The sequence below is a fragment of the Coloeus monedula genome (assembly GCF_965178545.1).
Source record: "Coloeus monedula genome assembly, chromosome: 1".
In the NCBI taxonomy this organism is placed as follows: Eukaryota; Metazoa; Chordata; class Aves; order Passeriformes; family Corvidae; genus Coloeus; species Coloeus monedula.
In genome coordinates this window covers 18,339,944-18,364,757 of record NC_138781.1, presented here as the reverse complement: position 1 = coordinate 18,364,757, position 24,814 = coordinate 18,339,944, and the positions used below count along the sequence as shown (strand labels likewise).

General features: G+C 37.6%; 1 protein-coding gene across 2 annotated transcripts in view; it reads left to right on the top strand.

The window, feature by feature from the left end:
- Window positions 1-24,814, top strand: part of SPAG6 (sperm associated antigen 6) — a gene marked incomplete at both ends in the record, with an annotated part of 34,203 nt that overhangs the window by 5,298 nt on the left and 4,091 nt on the right. For both annotated transcript variants that reach the window (XM_082286061.1, XM_082286062.1), the window contains 7 exons: window positions 5,713-5,879; window positions 9,264-9,447; window positions 16,147-16,352; window positions 17,199-17,372; window positions 19,695-19,847; window positions 22,150-22,341; window positions 23,547-23,663. In XM_082286061.1, the coding sequence (XP_082142187.1) occupies window positions 5,713-5,879; window positions 9,264-9,447; window positions 16,147-16,352; window positions 17,199-17,372; window positions 19,695-19,847; window positions 22,150-22,341; window positions 23,547-23,663 (1,193 nt within the window). The remainder of the gene's footprint in view (window positions 1-5,712; window positions 5,880-9,263; window positions 9,448-16,146; window positions 16,353-17,198; window positions 17,373-19,694; window positions 19,848-22,149; window positions 22,342-23,546; window positions 23,664-24,814) is intronic.

The following is a 24,814-nucleotide window of genomic DNA, read 5'->3' as shown; positions in this document are numbered from 1 at the left end:
AGGTGTGGAGAGTGGCTTTCCCAAAGGCTTGACATCGTGGTGCCTGATGAAGGGAATAAGGAGGCTGTTTTAAGGAAAGCACAAGAGATGACAAAGAAGGAGAAAATAAATGCAGCTGAAGCTGGAGGATTGACTTTTTCTGTAACTCAGTCAGCTGAAAGCTCAGCTGTTCCAGGATACCTCCTCTTCTCAGTCTCCTGGCCTGTCTGGAGATTTGCAAGTAAAATGTCAAAACCAGAATTTTTTTGAAACTTCAGTCTCATCTTAATTGAGTGGATGTTAAAAAAAAGCAGCTCCTTGTGACCACCTTCGTTTTGGTGTGTCTGTTCATGACTGCATGGTGGCCACTAATAGCCCTGTAAGGGGTATTTTCAGAAATTTGTCCTCTTGTAACAGGATTAGTTCTGCTTCATTAATGCAGAAACGGGGTCTGGCATCTAAGGAGGAGAAACTTACTGTTCCTTGATCCTTCAAGAATCTTCAGTGATACTGTCAAACTGAATCTTCATTATGTCCCACACCATCTGGTAGTTGCTGTATGAATTACTTGATTAGCCAGAGTCTGTTACCAAACTGAATTCATGTTCCCTTTGATCTTTGAAGGGTTGTAGTTGTGCTGTGCGTGGAACTGTTGCTCTGAGGAGTTCTTTCTCATGATGAGTCATACTTGAGGAGTATATACTCAAGGCGTGCATACTCTGCTGTCTCTGGAAGAGGCTGTGTCAAGATGAGTGAGTGTGAAAGTTCTCTCTCACTGCTCTTCTGGAAAGTTTGCTTTAAGTAGGGGACTTAAAACTCACTGCTATGCAGCTCCTAGAAAAGGGTAGTTGAAGATAGAGGTTTTTTCCATTTTCCATTTTATTTCCTTGTTAAGTCAGCTGAATTTGACACGAGGAGCTCTGAAAAATCAAGCTGATATTATGAATGTTTGAGTACTAGTGTTAGCTCTGTGAATGTTCTAAATGTAACAGGGAGTGCACAAAAATGAGAAGATGTTGTCTTGGTCCAAAGCATAAATTAGAAGGGCAGCATCTTCAAGACAAGAGTGCGTCCAGAGACAACAGTAGTGTAGAATGACTTTATTTCCACATTTTAAAACAGAAATTATTTTTACTTTAAGGAAAGAGGATAAGGTAGGAGTAGTCATCTTTAGATGCAGAAATGAAAAGAATTTCCAATGTAGTGATGTTTCTCTGATTTGTGACTGGTCAAGTTTGACAAGGACTCGATGGGGATGGGGGGAGGGTAGAAGTATTCTGCATGAATTCCAGGTTGTTTTCCTCAAGAAATCAAAATGGCCAAGCAAAGATTGCTATCTCCAGAATAGTGACTGGTTTTTTACTACAGAAGCTTAGAAGGAAAAAAATTGGAACCTGCTGCTGCCCTGAGTGATTTTTTTTGTTTGTTTGTTTTCCAGATAGGCAGCAGCCAGCACTTGCTTGCTAAAAGAAAGTGCATCAGGCCTGTATGTAACAGCTCCACTTGAGAAGTGTGTGTTAAGAGTGATTCAGCTTCTAAAGTGTGTCATTCTTTGAAACAAATTTGAGTGGGAAACTGAGGATAGAAAGGGGAATCGTTCCTTGCCCAAAGTCAGTCGAGGTTCTGTGATGCAAGAGAGAATATTTGGCAGTAATTCTCTGTTACTCAGTTTCTGAGTGCTAGTGGGAACTCTTCCAAAACAAATCTAGTCCAATAGTCTAAACGCCTTATTTTGTAGTTTACTTTCTGTGTGGTTGCTTTTGAACTAGAGTTAATGAATTTCCTACTTCTGTCACAACAGACTTATTTAGAAGAAGACCAAAGAGTTCTAAAGTTTTCTGCAACAAGACACTGCTACTCCCTGATCTGTATGGCCCTGTTCACTTGAGTGAATGGTCCAGATAAAAGGAAGTTGTTGGAAGGTTCTTGCCTATTTTCCTGGGCTAAGTAATGTTAAATACATTTGAAGTTAATTAAAAATGCTGATAGGGATCCTGGCTTGGACCTCTTTGGAGGAGTAGACTTTGCTGTAAACAGGATAGATGAAAGGAAGAGATCAAATAGAGGAGGTGACCAAATACAGCTGTGTCTGGAACAAAGAGCTGGGTTGGGCCCAGTGCAGAAAAGCCTTATCCTGTGTCAGGCACATCTGTCCTTTACAGCATTATGTTCAAAGGTCGTAGACGAAAAGGTTGGATATCTTGGCTTTCCTATAGTCTATAGTCCTATAGACTGTAGAATCTTTATGTAGCTGTTTTCACACTCTGAGAATGAATTCTTTTTTTCCTGAGTGCTATAAAGAAAGAAATACTAGGTTTGCTGAAGATGCAAAAATGATGGCAATGGTGAAAACTCCTCAAGCAGTTGGTCTTGCAGAGTAATTGGAGCTGATGGAAAGCATCTTGACACAGAGAAAGAAAGTGGTTTTAAGAGAAGGTGGAAAGTAGAGGTAAAAGCTTTTAATTATGTTCAATGCACAGGCATAGTTTAGGCCTATACACTTCTCTCAATTCTCAGTTAATTTGATGTCAATATAAGGCTTGTACAGCAACAGGAATTGATTTTTCGATGTCTTGTTTATCCAAAACTCTTTCCATTATAATTATTTGTACACTGTCTCTTCTTATATTCAAACATGACTTTAAGAAAATATAGTCTCCTTGAGGACCAGCACAGTTGCTATTATTTCTAAACCTGTTCTTTTTTTTTCTAACCCTCTTGTAGCATCTTGTGTCTTTCTTCAAACAGTAACTCCCATGTCATTTTTCATCTCTTTCCTCAGTATAAGTTGTACCAGCTAAAGTAATTCTCAGTAGAACATTTTGTGCTGATGCTTAAATGTCATCACCAAACTTTACATGTTTTATACTGTCATGAGACGAAAGGCATTGGTCATGGGGAGGCATGCTGCTTGGGAGCATTTTCAGATTGAAGGCTTTTTAGGCTGTTCCAAAAGTGAAAGCTGTATCAGCTAATCTTGAAAATACAAATTAATTAACTCTCACATTTGGAACAACTTAAAGCATATATGTATGTAAACCTTGTTAAATGTGGTTTTACATTTTGCAGTGCCTAAGTGTGTCATAAAGGTCAGAAATGTGTCACGTGGTCTGGACCTAGCTCCCAGGTAAAGTGATTCTAATCTGTTTAAATTTCACTGGATTCAAGATCATCAGAATTGAACTGTCTGACACATCCTAGTTTAATGTCCCAGCCATCAGGCTCTTTGCTTTTTTAGGGTCAGGGCACTGCATGCTGAAGTGCTCCGTTTCCTCTCCTTCAACTACTTGCAACAGCCTCTTTTATATCAGTAAAACTATTTTTCCCCCTCTATTTTTTTTCTTTTCTATTTATTAAATAATCTTGTTTTCATATTATCTCAAGACAAGGGCTCAAATGTAATATCTGTACATTAAATATAAGTGAACTATTTCTAGGTGTTCCTGCTTCACTGAAATACCTTCAATCTAGACAGTAAGAACAGTGTGGGGTCCCCTTAGGAATTTCAGCAGCTATTTGACCATGCAACTGATGTTAGAGGGAAGGACAAGAAAATACCCTCCCACAGAGGGTGCAGATGACTGGCTAGAAAATAACAGATGATACATGGTGTTGGCCCCAGCTCATATGTTTGTTTTTACTTTTAATTTGTCATACAAAGTATTTAGGGGTTTTCGACATGAAGCATAACATGCTAACGACACCATACCTGCTATGGAGAGTTTGTGAGAAGATGTCAGTATAATGACCACATTCTGAAGTAGCGATTTCTGCAAAGTGCTAAATGAATTCACATTGATCTTACAATAGTGGAGGATCTATCTTCTGTCATTTGGTACACAGGAGGCCTCTTTCAGCTCCCAGTGGCTTTAACAGAAGGGTGAGGAGGCCCCAGCTATATTACAGACCTGTTTCCATAGGTTCATTTTACTTTTCTGCTTTTGTTATATGTCCCCCTGAAACCTATGTTATTTTGTCTTGTGAACATGCTGGGAGGCTGTACCTCTCATGACAGTGCAGCTTTTGTCTGGAGTATTGTCCTTCCTACAAATTTGTTAATAGATAGCATGGCCTCCATGGTTAGTTTTGTGTGTCCTCCTTCCCAGCCCCTTCAGAGCCACGTATAGATGATTTGGCTATTTTCTTCTTGCTGGGAGCAATTTGGTTTTGATGTAAAATAAAGGTGAGAATTTTACTGCTGCTCAACTTACTTTTTTTCTTTTTAGGGAAAGAAGTATGCTACAGCTGTAACTTGTTATAGCCTCCATCCCTTTGGACTATTCCTTGCACTGAGGTCCTCAGCTTTTCCTTGTCATGGAGTGTCTGTTGAACACCTGGGTGTTTTGTTACTTGCCATTAGGCAGTGATCCCCCTGTTGTGGGACTATCGCACCAAAAGGCCTTGTTCAGTGCTAATAACCATAGAAGCCCTTGAGAAGGGAAATCTTGCTTTCTTTCACTGTACTCAACTACATTTTTATATTAGTAAAAAAATTTAGTGGAATGGGCTGAGGAAGCTGATACAAAGATACCTGTAGCTCTGAGTGTTCACTGTTCTGTTGTAGCAAAGCTCGGTTTTCAGAGACCACTGGTTTCTGGCTGAGGTATAAAGCTCCAAAGTATTAATCCATGCAGCTACAGGGACAGCACATTTGCGGGATCACAATACAAGTAATTTTCCCTTCCCAGACCTTACAAATCACATTTTTTATGTAACCATTTGGGTCTTATTTCTATCCCTGCTGAAGAGTCTTAGTTTAACAGGAGGAGCTTCCACGTACATATTGATCATCTTTGATCATCCTTGTTTCCTTTCACTGAACCTTTTTCAGTTCTACTCTAGTGGAAGGTATTAAATGTAGGATAGTGATGACCCCTGCTTTAGCCTCTACCCCTTTACAAATAATCATGAGCACTCTGTATGCTTCTGTGGGTAAAGTTTCTTCTCTACTACTGAGCAAGAGCTGGAAACTGTCCATTCTAACAGGAAGATCTTTCTCCTGGTTGGTAGTAATCTCTTTGGGGTCCACTACTGCATATATGAGGTTGGAGTTGGGTTCCCTGCATGAGCTCCATTTCACTTTCCATTTTGTCATCCAGTCATTCAGTCTGTAGATGCTTATAGTTTCCCTTGCTGCTACTTTCACATTCTTTATGCTTAGCTGGTAACACTGTGAACTCATCAGTGAAAACATATCATAAATAATAACATAATAAGAAAATCTACAAGTTTGCTATCTGGAGTGTAATATATTATGGATATTGGTCTTCAAATCAGTCATTGCTTATAACAGATGAAATGTAATTTGGTATAATTCAATGTAGAGGTTCTTCTGGCATGATGAACGAGGGACATGCCAATGTCTTCTCACCAGGATGTCCAGATGGAGTTTCCTGTGCACCCAGTAACACGTGCATTTTATGTATGTTTGAATGTACCTTATTTTCTCATGTACTTTAAGATATATTTTATAGATATTTGTTTACACCTTATTTCTACATGTGAGTTTTTTTATGTTTCAGAATTGTTTTGTACCGATGAGAAATGGGCAGAAACATTGCTATATGTCAGCAGTGCTATCCAAGTGCCGACTTCATTTCAGAGGAGCACCCGGATTTCCTACATGTTCTTATTAGCTGGAAGAGTAATTTAATAGGTTTTTATGAATAAAGGCAAATGTTTACAAAAACTTCCACTTACCAAATCAGCTTTTCTCTTTCTGCTGCAACTCAGGTGTAGTGTGTTTGCTGAGACCTCTTTTGCTGGATGTTGTCCCAAGTATTCGACAGACTACTGCCTTGGCTCTTGGGAGACTTGCTGATTATGACGTGGACCTGGCAGAGGCAGTTGTGAAGGCAGGCATTCTTCCACAGCTCATATGTGCATTGCCTGAGGAGAATGTAAGGCATGATTGTTCTTTTAAGTAATATTTTTTTAAACTGTTAAAAAGGGAAAGTAATATCAGCATCTGCTGTTATTCTAATAGGACATTAAATGTACTGAAGTCAGAGCAGCATGTATGTTTGAACCCATGAGAGACCACTGTGTACTGTATGCCTAAGTCTGACTTCAATAAGCTTGACTTTAAAATATCATATTACTGTTTAATGCACTATAGGAAATACATTCATTGCACTGTAACATTTTTAAAATGTTGAGTGATGCTTTGTAAAAGGTCCCTTTTCAAAAAGGAGACAGTTTGGAAGCTGTGGTGATAATTGACTAGGTTTTGTCAATAATACCAGACACTTGTAAAATACATATAAAAAACCTGAGCTTCTGTAATGAAATACCTAATTTCCCCAAACATAGGCTGTTGGAAATCTGTAGCATGAGAAATAACAAACCTCTGACACAGGAAAATATACTGAAAGGTTTTCGTCTTCATATTTGTCAAAACCAAACAAAGTACAGTCACAATTGCAATGCAAATAAATCTGTTGGTCTCTTTTACTCCCTTCCTCACATTTTTCTTCAAGCTCTGTGTCTCTTTCAGCTTTGATTTTTCCAATGATGCTAACCTAGATTAACAGAAATACTTTCAACTAGGGTTCCTAACAGCTGGAAAGTGACAGCTGAAGGCTTAAGTGTACTGATATCACAACCATACTTACGTTGCAGCTTTGATTTAGGAAAAGTAGGTTTTCAATGGAAATATAATTTGGAAAACTATATATTTTCATTTTCAATCTTTTGAGAAAAATGAAGATGTAAATGTACTCATTGCATACTTTTTGTATATATAGAATCATTGCCTATACAATTAAAATTGAAAAAGAAAAAGCTAAAGAAAAACTTTGATGGCAAGATGGTGGTATAGTATGAAAAGAAAGTAAAGATTTTAATTAGACAAGGTTATAAGCATTTTGGTTATTTTATTTCTATTTTTAAGGGAAGACGTGGAACAAAACTGTACCTCCATTGGTATGGAAACTACCCCCTGCTACAACTTGCAACCCTCACTAAATTAGCTTGAGCACCCTGAGATAGCTGTAATTAGGGGAAACAGCAGCAAGACTTGTGTGAGGTCATGGAAAGCCTACTATGCCTTGTGACTGAGGGCAAGTGAAGGAAACTCATCCAGTTCATGCAGAGTTTAGCAAGCAGTTTGTCACTTCCCACTGGCAAAAAAAACCCTTTTCCATTCCACTCACTCTTAGTGTATCATCATCTATATTTAAGGATGAGTTTCTCTGAGCACACAGTGAATACTATTTCTACTGATTTATGGGGAACAGTCACAGGGTAACATCCCAGATCAATGTTTTATCAATTACACGGGGAAAACCTTGTTTTTACAGTGTGTTCTGACTGTGCGTGTGAATATGGTTTGTTTGTAAATAATGTGTTTTGAATAATGAAAACAAAGAAGTGTTTTTCTTTGCCAGGAGCATAATTACTGAACAGAAACAACATACCCATATTTGTACAGACATAGACTTATGCAAACAACTATGGCCCCATCGAGTTCAGCAAAACTTACAGTAGCTTACATTATCTAGGGATTTGACCATTTGTCTGTAGTGTTTCCCTTAACTTCTGTTCCCCCTAAATGAGGTTTAATGCTTTGCTTGTAAATTATGTTTAATGTACCTGCTTGTAGGCCTTAACTTAGAAGACTGGACTTTTGCCATTAAGGAATTATATCAGTACTGGTAAACTAAGGAAGGTAAGGGCATGTGTTGGAAGATGACTGTGCTTGTTAATCAGTAGCATGCTCTCTGATGTGGTTTTAGCCAATGCCAGCCATGAAACTACTCAACAATGCTTGGACGTGGTTTAAGGCACAAGGCAGGGACAGTTTCCAGTAGAATAGATGAGGCCATTGTGCTTTGAGGAAACAGGAGTTTAGGTGGATGGATGTGTTATGCTGTGTCACCTTCCTTTAGGGCCAGGGTACATTTTACTGCCTGGGGGGCCATTGCAGGTACTGCTCTGTTGCCATATTTTAGTGCTTCAGTCAGACTTTTGAAGATGTTTGGGTACCTTACAGGATGCACAAAAGCACTCACATGGTTCTTTGTTTTTCTGGACTTGATCCAGAGGGAATGTGGCCTTTGCATTGTTTACATTTTGGGTACCTTGACAGTAGAAAGTAAACTGCCAAGGCTCCCTGTGCAGAGCAGGGGAGAATCAAGCATCTTGGGATGAGATCAAAGCCAGCTGGCATATGGAGAGAGAGTCCTCTAGAGCTTGTCCATAGGGATGATCTGTCAGTACCCAGGCTGGAGGGTATGCTCCAGACACACAGACACAGCAGCAGGTTACTTGTGTCCCCATGAAGCTTGTCCTTCATGAGGGAGGGAAACTGTCACAACGTGGTTTTCTCTGGCCAGAGTACTTTAACTGGGCTCTGGATTTTGAAAATGTAAGGCAGTAGAGGAAACTTAATCTTCAGCTTCCATATCCTAATGGCAGTTATAAAACTGCAGGAGGAGACTGAAATGTGACATTTTTGCAGGAGGACTTAACTGTGCTTTTAGAAGAAATCACTGCTGCAGTTTATGTGGAAGCCCCATGATGTGTGCAGGGTCATGTGTTATATGTACATGCTGAAAACATGTATTTGGTCCAGCACTGAGGGAGATGGGTAGAATTGAGACAAGAGCTTAGACTTTGCTTGCTCTTATGACAGAAGGGCCAAGATGCTTAGTCTTGTTCAAAGTGAGATTTTGTCTGGACACATGCAGGAGTAAAATTGCAGGTCAAAATGGAGGGTTATTCAATATTGGATGTTGGTGGGATGGGTTTTCAGTATCCTAGCTGTATTTAGGCATTTCAGGATTCAGATCCTCAACTCTTTTATTGTATCTAATTCTCTCTGTGTCAGTTTCCTGTTTGCAAATGTAAGTAGTGTTTTCTCATAGAGATGTTGTGAGGGTATCTGTATTAGAAAGTGTAAAACCTTGTAAGTGTTACAGATGGGTAGAATTATTTTAGGAGCTTGCCCTGCATAACCTGTGTAATCTGGTTAAATATGTTAAGAGTTATTGTTTTTGCAGCTCGTTGTTCACTACTCACTTAAACAGACTTACCTGGACTACTGTCTTTTCCCCTCTTAGCTCTCTCATTTTTTTCTGTTCATTTATGCACTTACTGCAGATTTTATATCATGAGCTGTCCCAAAGAACTGTAGCTTCATTGTTTGTGTGATGTCTAGTGGTCCTGATTTGGATCTGTATAAGATATTGCTTCTACTAAAAAAGTCTAATTTAGGCATGTCTGTACTATATTATGCTTTGAACTTCTCAATGTTAGTGAATGTTTGTTTCTGATTTGTCTAGCGTTACTACAAGAGAACAGCTGCATTTGTGCTAAGAGCAATTGCTAAACATTCTCCTCAGCTAGCTCAGGCAATAGTTCAATGTGGAGCACTGGAAATGCTGGTGATTTGCTTGGAAGATTTTGACCCTGGAGTCAAAGAAGGTGCATCTTGGGCATTTGGGTATATTGCCCGACACAATCCAGGTAACAAGTTTCACGTGTGTTATCTTTGAGCTTAATGTTATGTGATAATTAAAATAAATTGCATTATTTTGGTAAATAGAACAAGATGCTTTTTCTTCTCTACTGTTGCAAAGTTTTAAATTTGGGATAAAACCCTAGTGTAACTGTACCATTCCAACAATGCTGTACCTTTTTGTGGGAAACTGGCATACCTGACACCAGCAGTGCCCAGTTATGAGAGGTGCTTTAAGAGGAGATTGGGAGTAGGGCCTGTGGCCTGGAAAGGACACTCTGCTTTGTTACTCTTCATGAAGAGATTTCTGAATCTTTATATATTGTTTAAGTGTTACTGCAGAACCAAATTTCTTTTGTTTGACATTAGTTCTTGTTTTATATACATAGTTGAATGGAGAAGGTTAGGGAGAAGCAAGTTTCATTCAGCTTACAGCAGTGTCTACAGGATAAATAGGCCAAATTTATTGCACTGACTGTTATCATTAGCCAGTGGACCACACTGCTCTCTGAGAGTCAGGAATAGATCCTAGGAATCCAATACTGAGCAGTTCACTGCTGTCTCACAGGCAGTTGTATAACTCACTGGTGGTGTCATGTTCCTATTTAAAAGCTGATCCACGTGGTTGATAGTTCTTTTACCAGCTATTTATATAGTTCAAGTAAAAGTTTAGACTGTGAATGAAAGTACTGAGGGAAGAAACTGCTAGCTGGAAGGGGTGGGAGAAATGGTTAGTGTTCATATTGTTTAAACTAATTTTAGGATCATAACATTAACTCATGGTTTTATATTTGGTTTTGGCTCTAAAATGTACATAGACTGATTTTGGAAGTGATTTTCTTTGTTTTTTAATCAATACAGTGTGTTGGACTGGAGAAGGCATGGGAGATTCCCCTCTTCCCACTTAGAGGGTTAGCTTTCTGGGACAGTCTCCAAAGTTGTTAGCACCTTTCTAACAGACTGCATTTTCTGGGGAACAAATTAATTATTGGGAGACCTCTCTGGTAAAGATCTTTCATCTTTTGGTCATCAGGATTGAATTCCACCCTTGTGGAAAATAATTGTTTGTTCCATCTGAAAGATATTTATCTAAATATCAAAAGCATTCATTTGTATAAATCTGTGTAGTGTGTGTGTGTGTTTGTGTGTGTGTTACTCTTAACATGAACATTTCTGCAGTTTTGTTATGTCAGTAAATCAATATTGACTCACTTCAATTGCCCTTCATGCTATTCACTGCATGAATGCTGACTGAGCTTTAGGGTGATCCAGTTCACTCTGTGACAGCCTTGTCTGCAAAGATGGAGGTGATGTGGGGGTATTGAAGACAACAAATTCCTTGTACAAATTTTTCTTCCATGGTTATGAATAATTTATTCACTGACGGTGAATGGGTGCATACGTTATGTCAATTTACAACGACAATAAGAACAGCGTCCTCAGAAATTAAGTTGAAATTGTGAGTGCTACCAAGCTGCAAGCATCAGGACATAGATCAGTAGATGTAATCAGTAAAAAAAAACCCCGAATGCCAACAAAAACCCACCAAAAGATCCCTGAAAAAATTGCCTGGCTACAGCCAATTTAGGGGATTTACCTGCCTCTATAACACAGTCACAGTATGTCTCTAAAATGATTATGGAAAGTAGAGGAGTTATACTGTGCATGATATGTTTCTTACACTGTTACAAGCATGCCTTTGCAACAGGATATTGTTGGAGATGGGATACAGAGATAGAGAAATGGGATACAGAGACTTTTTCTTATCAATAGCTGGTGTTTACTGTTCGTGAAACTCTGGATTAGACTGACATGCTCCTGATGACCAAATTTGGCAGTTATGATTTTCTGTCATTGACTGACTGTGGACACATAATGCAGCTTTAAAAATAGAGCTGGGTGCAAAATGGTTTCCCCCAGCCACAAAAGGTTTTTCAGTTTCAAAAATTGTTACAGTTCCGAACTGGGACAATATTAAGACAAGAATTTTTCTCGCTCCTGAAAAGGTTGAGGAGTAGGGAGATTTGTTTGCCCCAGGAAGAAAAGTTCAATAATTAGGGCATATCTCTGGGGTTAAAGTCCTGATCTGTTTTAGACAGGATGTGAACTTCTGTCTTTGTGAGTGCAATCAAAGGCTCTTGGCATTCACCAATAACTTCAATGGTGAGGGTCTCTCTCTCTGCTTTTTATCAGAAATGCATCCATGACCTACTAAAACTACTGTCTAAGAACTGCAGTGTATGTTCCCCTGAAAAGGCTTCAATTTTGAGAAATCTAGGCTTCCCCCCCCCCCCCCACCCCCTCTGATGAAAACATTCTCTGGTTAGCAAGTTCTGTACTGACTTCATATAAAAATCTCTTAAAATGCAGTTCTTATGTGAACAGATATCTCCAGAAGGCCTGTGAGATTTTAGGTCAAGACAAATGTCTCATGAGGTTTTAAGGCACTACAAATCTTGCCCGGTCAATTCCAAAATTTAGGCAGTTCTGCTCTTTCTTTCCCTTTGAGCTGAATTTCAGATACTGATCTCACTCCAAAGTGTACAAACCAATGTGCTGTGATTTTGCTATTCATTATTTGTACTATTTGTGTTTAAACAGAAATGTAGGGTGTTTCAAATACCATAAATACCATCAGGTCCATGAAAAGTATTTTGTAACATTTTACTTATACCATATTCAGTTACTTTTAAAGTGCAAAGTTCTTTTCTTTGAAGTATGCAAATAATTTGGCTTTCCATTTTATTAGTCTATATTAAAGGTGTAACTTATTGATTGTCTCATACCTGCTTCAGTATACTGTAAATTGATGGGAAAACAAAAATAAACAACACCATTCATACTGAAGCATATTGCTAAGAGCAGAGTTCTGCTCATTTTCTGTCATACAGTGGATCATAGCTCAGCTTGGAGGGGATCTTGGGAGATCTCTAGTCCAGCTTCCTCCTCAAAGCAGCATCAGCTACTAGAGCGGGTTTTTCAGCTCTTCAGTCATTTGTGTCTAACCTCCATTCTCATTATGAAAGGTTTTCCCACTGATTCCAGTGGAATCTTTAGCACTGTGGTTGTAGTGATCTGCATAAACCTCTGATTTTGAAGTGCAGCCTTTGGGCTACTTGTGGGAATTAGAGTTTTTCTGTGTGGCCATAAAATGACCACACAGTCCTCAGAAAAATACAGTATTGGTGGTTGTTTTGGTCAAAACGTGTTGTTTCCTGTGGATGCACCTGCTACCACAGCAAGGTCTGTTTGAGAACGCTGGTCTGAACTGAAACTTGCATTTCCTTCCAACTGCTGCTGCTCTACTATGTGGATATAATATCATATGTTGTCAATACAATATTGAGCTGATTTTCTTTCTCTGGTGACAACCTGCATGTTTGCTTTCTCACCTTCATCTTTTTTCCCTCATCCGTTTTTTTTTTCTGTACTATTATTGCCAACATGTTAATGTTAGTGGGTTTTTTTTTTTAACACCTTAAACTAATTTAGATAATCCTGTAAGACTTCCCATTGTTTTCAGTGGGTATGTAGGTAGGATGTTGACTCCACTTTGTTTGCTTTCCACTCTTCCTGATCATGTAAACTCATGACCAGGCTTCAGACGAGGCTTCAACTTAGAATTAATGTCTTCGTCCCTGATGAGTACTTTTATATTAACACAAACCAGCGCAACTCTAGTACAACTTCTAGTTGAACTGGTGGCATCTCAGAGTCCAAAATCTGTCTTTATTAGTCTTTCTTCTACATTCATTTGAGTCTTGTCTGCAGTCTCTCCACTTGCTAAAATCTTCCTCATGTAGATCTGGGTGAAAGTGATTAATTTATGGTCAGTTTTGAGCCATAGTTTTCTTGTCTCTGAACATACAGAGTTAGGTTTCCTACTTCCACTCATATAGGGAGAAGTTCAGCTTTACCATCATGTACTCAGACAAGTTCCTTGAGTTGTACCCCAGTGTGAGTTCCAAGCCTGTAGTTTTCATAACCTTCTGTGGAATTAAATGAGGTTCATACATTAGCTTTTCTCTGCTGTCATTATCCTCTGCAGCTATGGGTCTTGTCTTTGCCCTTAAAATGCAGCCTTGGCGTAGTATTTGGAAGAGTCTTTGTGATTTGTTCCAGTTCTTTTAATTTTTTTCTGACTGAATATTTGGTTTTAAAAATTTCTTCTTGACAAGTTTATTTTCTCCTCTAACTCCTTCTCTGTCTTAATTTTTTCCCACCTCTGTGTTTCTAGTTGAATGGCAAAGTTTCATGAATCCTTTGGTGTATAGTTGGCATTAAAGATATTCTACCAATATCTAGGAAGATTAATTGACCCTTTCCTTGCGGGGAAAAAAAAAGAATTACAATTTATAATAGAATCATTAATACTTAGAATTGTAATTTTGCACTGAATTTACAGGGAAACATGATGGGAAGTACTGTATTTCCTTTCTTCCCTGCCTAAGCTTTTCTGTTTTTCTGACAGTCCATTTACGACTTGTCTGTCTTGACACATGGTCCAGTGCTCCATGTGGTAAGTTATTAGCCATGAACCTTATAAACACCACTGGAAGAAAAACCGTTTAATTACCCATGACCAACAGTAGCCATCAGTATTTAAATGATATCAGACTTCTAATATCAAGAGCTGATCTAAATGGAATCTGATTTAGTTTGCTCTTTTGAAATAACTTTCATGGTTGCTTTTGCATGCCTGAGTGTAGCTGTGACCTGAAAGTATTGCTCTTTCTCTCCCTACTTGAATTTCATGATTTTAGCTCTTAAGACATCAAAGAAGCCCATTCTTCTAGCACTGTGTCCCTCTTGACATCAGATTCCTGATACTAGCATTTCCCAGCAGACTGTGGCCATGGAGCTGGTTGGTCTGAAGTTCTGAGGCACAATCGGATGGGTTAGTCCGGACTGTTGGTCAGTAGATCACCAAGTATTCCACTTGGTCAGTGTACAGCAACAAAGCATAATCTGAAGAAACTGAGCGTGGCTTTTTCCACAAAAAGCTGACTGTAGCTCATAGCACTTATATTGATTAGCTTGTTTCCAGATTTGTTTTTAGATACATTTCAGGTACTTTTCGCTTCTAGTTTGTAAAACTGAAGGTACAGCATTTGAGTTTTGTTGAAATCTTATGATCTGAGTGTATTTTGAGGATGCATGTGATACATTTTCAGTCAAATAGTTATTTGAAGAATGAACTTTGTAGAGTTAATTTTACAGATTCACAGAATGTTCTGAGTTGGAAGGGACCCACAAGGATCATCAAGTCCTACTCTTAAGTAAATGGCCTTTACAGGGGTTGAACCCACATCTTTGCCGTTATTGGCACAACGCTCTAGCTAGCTAAGCTAATTTCAGGGTATTGTATTAGTTTAAAAATTGCTGCTATATTTAATATTTTTGATGTAATATTTACTTTTTCTTTAAAATATTGTATCATAAAATAACATACAGTGTAAATATTTGACTTATCACATGTATTGCAGTGTGTGGCTATAACTCACTAATTGAAAACGAATCTGGTCTGGAACATTATTTGGATATTAACAACATAATGATGACATGACTTACAGATTTCATGAAAAACTATATTAGTCTATGTATATTTAATGAAGTATGCTGTATTTTTCTTAGTATGAAAATCTCTTTATGGATGGACTATAAATCAAAAGCTAAGTTAGAGTCTTGAAATACAACAGCCATATGTTGCCATGGTACTGTAAGTCAAGATAAATGTTAAAGATAATAATGGATATGCATAATAAGGTGTAGCAAAACTGAACGAAGAAGCTAATAGATTATTGAATCCCCTATGGTTTTTACCACTTTTTCAACACTATTTTAAAATAGCACAGCTTGGTTATAATATAAATTTTGCTTCTGATATCCAGTAATTCTCATTTTAGGACTGTGATTAATGCTGCATACACAGAGAGAGTTAATGAATTTCTAATAGTGTAATTTTTGTCCGTGTCAGCTAATCACATGCTCAGATTTTTTTTTTTTTTTTTTTTTTTTGTTTAAGGTGCAGTTAGTTAAAGATGTTGTGCTAATCTCAGACACACAATATCACTGATGATATTTTTCATTTGTCTAATTGTGTATGATAACATTTTCTTGTCATTAAGATATAAATTCTGTTTCATCCTGTGTATGGTAGCAAAGACTAGTTTTGATCAGCAAGTTCCATTTTTCCAATATTTTATGTAAGATAAATATTTTATGTATGTTTTTTGTATTTTTGTTTTTGGCATTTGATCTATGCTAATATCTGCTTATCATTTAAAGAGGGTAAAATGCTCTCTAATTAGCTGGTTGGTAAAATTTTGGTACTTTGGCTTTCTGTGTTGTTGTTAGCCATGCATAAAATGCTTTCCTATTGATCAGTGCAGAATAGCCAGGGTTTAAACAGCTGACATCTGCTTACTTTAAAAAAAGAAAAAGAAAACAGAATAACAAACCATTTCAGCCTAATCTACCTCAAATGTGTGCATGTAAATGGGGGTCCATCTATTGACCTGCATTCTTTTCAGTTGTGGATTGGTCCACACGGTTTATGAAACCAGGAGGGCTGATTTGAAATGCAGATGTCGAGACAGTGAACTACACCCTCCCCTTTTTCCTTTGCTGTATCTGTCAGGGTGAAAAATGGCTTGCACAAGGGTCAGTCACCCATACTCACTTAATTACTTTCCTTGGACCTACAGAACTGTCACAAGCTGTGGTGGATGCAGGCGCTGTTCCTCTTTTAGTGCTCTGTATCCAGGAGCCAGAAATTGCTTTGAAAAGGATTGCTGCTTCAACTCTCAGTGATATTTCAAAGCATTCTCCAGAGTTAGCACAGACAGTAGTGGATGCAGGAGCTATCGCTCACTTAGCTCAGATGATCCCGAACCCTGATGCTAAACTGAAGGTACATTTAATTTTTTTTTATCTCCATTATACCAGCCATTACTTGAGATTGAATCAGAGACACAGATGTGCATATTTATTTAGAAGCTCTGGGTTTGGGTATTAACAAAATGTAACTATGTAGTTAGTGACAAAGAGTTCTGAACATATTTACAAATTTAGCTACTCGTTATAAACTGCAGCTCTATGAGGAACAGCTAAACTAATCTTTAAAGTGACTAGTACGGGTTTTTTTAAGAAATATGTAGTATATGAAGAATGCAACAGATACTTTAAATAGATAAAATTGGCACATTTCAGTTACAAAAAAGGGTTTGCATACTAAAGATTATACAATAAGCCTGTTAATAGTGAACTTATTATTGTTTTAGAATGTACTATCTGATGTGAATAGCTGTTGACAAAGGTTTAATCACTAGCTTTTAATTGACAAAAAAATTGTTTCTTATAAGTTTTCTGTCTTGCTCTAACAAACAGAAGACAACATAAAAATGCCACAAAAATTTCTTAATGTAAGATCTGACAGATCCAATTTATGCAAATAAAATACTTTCTATAGATTTTACTAAATTTTAAATTACAGTTTTAAATGGTGTGTATATATATTTTTTAATACATACAAGCTTGAATGGGGTAAAACAAAAGAGAAACTTTTATTCAGGAACCAGTGAATGTTCTATGCCATTATATTTGTCCATGAATTGACTCAGTGAATTGTGAAATAGCTGTAATTGTTTTCCCTATCCTTCTTTGTTTTCCTTGATGCAATAGATTTTTGTGTGCAGGGGGAGTGTGTGTTGTGGGATGTTTGTATACTATTGATTTTATAACAATTTTTATTTACTAGCGTCAGGTGCTGTCAGCTCTAAGCCAGATAGCAAAGCATTCAGTGGATCTTGCAGAGTTGGTGGTTGAAGCAGAAATTTTCCCAGTTGTGCTCACATGCCTGAAGGATTCAGATGAATATGTCAAGAAAAATGGTGCGACTTTAATTAGAGAGATAGCAAAGCATACGCCTGAGGTAAAACCTTGAAAATGCAAATACAAGGTCATATCATTAGATTTTACACTTTAAATAAAATACAAGATTATTCTGTCATTTGCTTTTCGAAAGGGAGGGCAAATAGCTGTTTGGCATGTTCATTGGAAAATATGGAAATGCTTGCTGATATTATGAGATGTGTATTGAATATGAATTGGGTTAGGAAACTGGGAGTCATAAAATGTATACCTAGCTACTTCATTCTATGAGATATCAGCATAGAGAGGGAGTTCTAGACTGACAGTACTGTCAGTCCTAGATATTAAAAATATTATGAGAAAAGCCTCACAGAAGTCATGATACCAGCTAATAAATTGCAAGATCATCCTTTAACAATAATAGATGGTGTGTGTCTTTTTAAAAATCTTCAGGGGTACCGGGATCACGTTTTAATTATTTTTCCAATGACAGCGCAGGTCAAAAATTCTCTTTATTTATTATTAACTTGATGGTAACTTGAGTTTGTAATTTGAGCATTTAGAGTGTTTTTGCCTATAGGAAGGTGGGGATGTTTGGCAAAGCCAATACAAAATAAATAGGAAAACCATATGATTATAACTATGTTAATCTGCCAGACCACAGAGATAATTAAAAGGCTCTTAATATGACTTTGGAATGAAATATAAGCCGTGTATTTGTGGAACACACTAATGCTGAGCATAGTCATTTCAAAATCATGGTACTAACTTAACAACTGAGTAGTGTTTAAACATGAATGTTGTGCAGTTTTTTCAGCCTGCCACTCTTTAAACTGGTGATAAAAGTTTACAGTGTTGGCACATTTCCTGCTTTCTCTCTGTACCTCATGGGCAATGCAACTTCACTTCCTCAAAGAAGTGAAGAAATTATCATTATCAAAGGGCGCCCTAGAGTCAGAAGCCAGAGAGGTAAAGTCAGAAGAGCTGCTAGCACCAGATCCTCCATGCAAGAGGAACTGGCCGTGCTAGCAGCTCTCCGAAGGAGCAGTAGGAAGGATCTTGGTGACTCCCAATGGAAGGTCACAGTCCGTGTCTGACTTCAGAGTGACAGAGATGACTGTCCATCTCTATTCAAGCAACACGTGTTGCAGCGGAGACAGGCTGGCAAATGATATTTCTAGAGGACTTGGCTGTCAGTTGAGACTCACGGCTTCTCAATCTTGGCTCTCTATGTGCAAATGCAGTAAAATTCCCGTGAAGGTCAGCATCAGAGGGACTTAGAGCAAGCGCTGAGGGACGCGGCAGGAGCTCTGCACATGCAGGTGCACATGGCTGTGTCCGGACGTAGGACTTGGTTGCCACTGGCTGTAATTCACAATCATGTGAACAGATTTTCCTAAGTAATAACTGAAAATTTAATCTGGCTGTTTCATGAAGAAAACAATCCCCTTTTAAAGGCTCTAAGACAAAGGTGGATTTCATATTTATAGAAATCAACTGGATTGGGAATTCACGTGCCTCAGTTTCGTTAATTTAATTTTGACTTTTAAGAACATGTACCTTTTGCTTTGGAATCTGTAGGGAGAATGGGATATACCTAAAAATGTGGAAGAAAATAATAATAATACTAAGAAATAATTTTAATTTCTATGCATTATTGATATCATACATATTCTACTGCTGTCCCTCAACCGACGTGAGAAGTTTCCTTTTGGAAAAAACCCATGTTGCATAGCTTACAAGCATGGCTGTGTAATTTGGCATTCTGGGGCAGACTCCATTGCCCATCAAGTGTGTTTCCTAGACACTTCCCTCAGAGCATGCTAACATGGCGGAGTGGTGCAGCCCAAGTTGGTTTTGCATGTCCAGAATAGTTGTCCTTGGCTTCATGCCTCAGTGTAAGGATCCACAAAGTATTTTATGTCACAGAGGTAATTTAGAATGCAGGTAAGAGGAGGAATGGGCCTTTCCCTCTGATCCTGCGCAGAACATAGGATGTTAGCTTGGGAATGAGGGAGCACTAGGATGAAACAGTATCTGGCTCAGTAGGTGCATCTTCAAGATCATTTGTGATAGGCTGTCATTTGCACATTCTCTGGCATGTGATGATGGAGTTGAGAATATGTCATTCAATGCTATACAGAATCAAGAGTTCAGAACCCTGATTTCCTTGAAGTAAAGTCATTCAAAAACACAGTGGCAAATTAGCTTCATTCTGAAAACTTCATGCTGCACTTTGTTCCCAACAGTCTGTATGATACATTGCTCTTATTCTATCTTTATTTTGTAAATCAGCAGCGATACATTAAAAGACTACTCTGATGTAGTACTTTATGCCTGTTGATACTTCACAGTATCTAATCTCTTCTGTTTATCTTTTCAGCTTTCACAGCTTATAGTAAATTCAGGCGGAGTTGCTGCTGTGATTGATTGTATTGGCAGCTGCAGAGGGACTGTCAGACTGCCTGGCATCATGACACTTGGTTATGTGGCAGCTCATTCGGAGAACCTGTCAATGGCAGTGATTGTCTCCAAGGTTAGCTATTACTTTGTTGTCTTCGTATGGTTCTTCAGCAGTATTCTGTGGTACAGATACAAATTAACATAGGCAGAGAATGTATTTTGTGACAGGATTATATACTTGCTCTTGATGAATGCACTTTCTCCTCATATTGCTGCTTGCTATGAGTGAAATTATGTGGTAACCTGATAACAGGGTGTCTTTATGGTGTTGAACCTTTTACAAAATACCCTAGTTGGTATTACAGTGCATGATTTTTCTGTGTTGCAGTTGCATGGGTATAGAAAATAAGACACTGAATTTCTGTAGTCTGCTTCCCCTTAAAATGTGTCAAAACCTTCTTTGAAACAACTATGTTTAATGGCATGTTCTTCATTGTACTAGCATGACTCTGCTAGTACTGCTAGAGTATCTTGCAACAGCAGTCTCCAGACTTGAAAAGACCTCAGTTTCTAATGTAGTGTGGTTTGATTCAGTTGTGCAAGTGACATTTCAAATGAGTAAAATTAAGCATTTAAACATTTTCAGGTTTAAATAAATTCTGCTGGGCAATGATATTGAAGAGGGAGAATTTGCAATGTTTGTAATAGGTGAAGTTAGTGCCTGGCATAGTAGTCTGATGTGAATAATGCTAACTAATGACAGAAGGAAGGAAATTATTTCACAAACATTTTTGACCCATTTTCACACTATGTCAGTCATTTAAAATATACTGTATAAGTGGAAACAACAAAACAATATAAACAGAGGAACGGAAGTGTCTTCTAGTAGAAATGCAAGTTGAAAAATGACAGGTGCTACAACATAACGTAATATAGTATGCAAGGAAAGTAGGAATGATCAAAAAAATGCTCCTCTGTATTTTAAAACTAAAGAAATAGATGCTTTTTTCTTTCCCTCTCTGGAGGCCCTTCTTCTCTGGATGTGTCTGTCTTTCCACTTTCAGGGATGCCTAGAGCAAATACGCTCCTGCTGTTGAGTGTTTTAAGTGGGATGAAACCAGGATTAAGTTCTAGAAGAAGCCCCTAAGTGTTAAATTTTTGAAGAGTAATAGTGATTCCTGTAATAACTGAGTGGAACTGCCATGAGAGCTGCTGTAGGGATCTGTGCAAACTTTGATGAAATTAAATATGTTAATGAATGATCCACAAAAGAAATAATAATAAACCTGAATAAACCCAAAACCCATTAAAAAAAACTGCTTCAGAGGAAGCTAAGCTTGTGGAGCAGTTCATAGTGCTGAGGACAGGGCTTGGTAATCTGGAACCATAACCACATGCAGTTAGACACTGATGATGTTAGGATGTAAAGTGATAGCTCCATTCCATGGTACTCTAACCTAGAAAGGATGAATTTTGAGCAATGATTTTTGGAATCATACTGGACAAACACTTCATTGTGGTCTTCTGCTGTAATGCAGTGGCAAAAAAACCTGCAACAATTTAGTCCTTTGTGGTATGAAAGAATAGAAGATGAAGCATTATTGGAAAAGAGAAGTTAATCTATCAGTGGTAGTAATATATATAGTTCTACTGTCTGTATTTGAAAAGGCTCTTGGGAAAAAAAAGCAAAACAACAAAGGAGAGAACTGTGCAGAAACGACTAAAGAAGGATTCATGGGATGGAGAAAAAGGTTTTTGGGATAAAGGTTTAGTAGCCTTGCCTTACATAAAGTAGCATGAAATGTTTCCTATTGGAGTGTTTTGGCATAAAATACCAGCTGCTAAGTAGTTGTTGAGAAAGTATAAAGACCCTGAACCAGAACAACTTTAGTAAGAGCTGGATGTGAGATCTCCATCTCTTGATGCCTGCAAATCATGAGTTGAAACTTTTCTGGAAGTGATTGGATTAGTCAAACTACTGGACTCAAGAAGAGGTTGATAAGTTGAAATTTAGTGCTTTGGGTAATAAAAAAGAAAGACTCAGTGATTGAGCCCTTCTGGTCTTAAACTGATTTCATAGAATCATAAGCACAAATTCTTTTTTTTTCAGTCTGAGAAATCTGCAACCTTTACTCAGTAGAGTCTGAACTATGTTGTGTATTCTTTTTATACCTTAAATTTGCGTTTTTTTCAAACTGCCTTCTGACTTACAACATTTAATCTGTTTCTCTTTAACTGTGTCTATTAAGATTTATTAAAAATTCTTGCTAATCATGATGATGTAAAAATATGACACTGTTAGCATGCATTCTCTTACAGTTTTTTTAAGAAGAAGGGTGTAAATAGAGAAACATTTTCTAACTATCTGTATCTGCTTCACATTGTCATTCCCTGGTCTACATTTGTAAAGGTTGTGCTTTTGATTAATGCTACAGGGAATACCACCACTATGTGCCTGCTTGATAGAAGAACATGAAGATCATATTAAGGCAGCAGCTGCTTGGGCCTTGGGACAGATTGGAAGACATACTGCTGAGCATGCACGTCATGTTGCAGTAGCAAACGTGCTGCCCACACTGCTCGATATCTATGTGGACACACGCAGCTCAGAAGATCTTAAAATGAAAGCAAGTATATTTGTAGTATTTGCAGTATAGTATATTAATTGTAATCAAGAGGTTTAAGTGTTTAAAAACTACTAAATTATATGTGTTTTTATTGATGCTCCCCAAGTCACAGCTTTCCTGGGTGCAGGGTGTCTGAAGGCTGTGTCATTTATTAGGGGACTGGCTGGTCCTAATGCATGTGCATATGGTGTATACCCAATCATATGCTATAGCCACCGCAGTCTAATTCCTTATTTTTTTCCCAGTTTAGATCAGAGTTGCATAGACCCATAAATGCTGTAATTTCTTGTGACTCATTTCTAATTATCTACTTCTTTTTTTGCAAGTATAAGCTCTTGTAGAAAATATTATAGTCCTTTTAGAAATTTTGCTTACATTTTTATTATTATAATAAAACTGTAACAGCTAGTCAAGGCTCTGCTCTTTAAAACACACAACTGCCCATGTTTAGGGCCTTTCCTTGTGTGGGAGCTAGTGGAGTTGCAGTTTAGTAAAGTGTGCTTTTGAGCAACAGTAAGTGAACCAGCTGAAGAGTATAATAGGACAGGATATGATCTCCCATGTTGCATTATGCTTCTGCACATTCCACTGAAATATCACATTCCAGATCTGTAAAGTAACTTTCATATAGTAATTTCTAGTGGTCCCAAAAATACTGAAGCCAAATTAGCTGTACCTGTAATCTTGTTCAAGAAGGTCACTACTGCTTGTATCGATCAACATTGAGTTTGTTTTCAGAAATATGCAGCAATGCACAATTGTTTCACTCTCTCTTTTCCCCCCTGCCTGGACAGTACTGCACTTTGCTATCCCAGACCAGCAGCCTCTCCTAGTAAGCCACTTCTAAAATACAATCTTTTAAAATGTGTTTTGATTTAACTTTCTTATTATATTAGAGTACTTCAATTTACCTAAAGGGTCTACTCCAGCTCATTATAGTCAAAGGAAAATTGCCATTACTTTGACTGTAGATAACATAATAAGAATATAATGCACTGTAGGTTTTGAGGTTTAATAAATCTAAGTAGAAAATTGATTCTTCATTAAGTGACCTGATAGATACCATAGTTTCTATTCAGAAATTGCTCATTGAAAATTCTGATCAATTTGCTTTTTTGATCAGACTTCAGTGATATATATATATATGAATTCTTGTTGTTTTCATTGATGTCTTACTAGAGAAATTTTATCTTGCATTTCAATAGACTAAGAAAGCCTTAAAGAACATTCTTCAGAAATGCACGTATCTTCCAGCACTTGAACCATTGCTTCATGAGGCTCCTCCCAATATTATGAAGCATATTATTGGGCAGTTTAGTAAGGTAAGAAAAGGCACTGCTTGGTGTGTAATTCGTTAGTTGTTTCCCATTTAGCAAGGAAGCTATCTTTCCAAAGAAGAAGTCGCTCTAAAGGTGTTATTGTTTTCTCAGGGTGCTCAAGCATCCTCTTCAAAAGCAGTTTGGATCCTGTTCTTTTGTCTGATACAGCTGGATACTGCTTCATTTGGAATCTGTTATAATTCATCCTAAGACTGGAAAAACAGTTTCTTAAAAGCAAGGTGTTTTTTTCTTCCTTGCCTCTTGAGATTAAGTGGAATATTAACTCATGTGCAAATATTTTCGCTGAGCCAATGTATCACATAAATCCCAGTCACATCTGTTTTAGATAAAGTACAAGCTGTCTGTACAGGAGTGACTTAAGTCAGGTATTTTACAATAATATAAAGGCTTCATTCTTTTTATCCTGATTAATTTTCAGTCTCAAGCAAGTGTAAAAATTCCAAATCTTTTCTCATCCCTCTCAAAATTTTGAAAGTTAGTTGTTAATTACATTGTTGATTTGAACACAGCATGTAAAAGTGATACAATTTAATAAAAATATTTAAAATTTGTAAGTAATTGCTAACTAATTGGGACATCTGCAGTGTCTGTCATGTTCAGCATGTGTTGGGAATCCTGTTCAACTGTGGACTGTTTTGTGCAATACTCTGCAGTGTAACCTGTTAGCAGGGTATACCAAGTTCCATTGGTGAGATGTTCTTTGTGGAAATGGCCAAATAAAACACTCTTGATACTCAGTTCTGATTACGACAGATCTGGAAGCCCTGCTGTTGGTAGTGCAGATTCCTGATTATGTTGCCACAGTTTAATTTGTTCTGTCTTATTGCTAATTCTGTACAAAGAGTGGAGATTTGCACAGAATCCAATCCCTTTTGCTTCTCCATGCTGACTGGAGCTATTAATGAGCCAAGTGCATAGCAATTGGTTACCCAGGGTATATTTGAACATTGCTTGCTGTTGAAATGGCTTTATGCCCTTCATATTAGCTGATATTTTGTTTTGTTTTGTTTTTCTCCTTTGCCTATATGTTATTGAACTGTACTTGTCTGGCATTTGCTCTTCTGAAGTATACTTTTAAAATGAAGTTCTCTGTAGTAAAAGCATTTTTCTTTCCTGTACCATAGCTTGGGAAT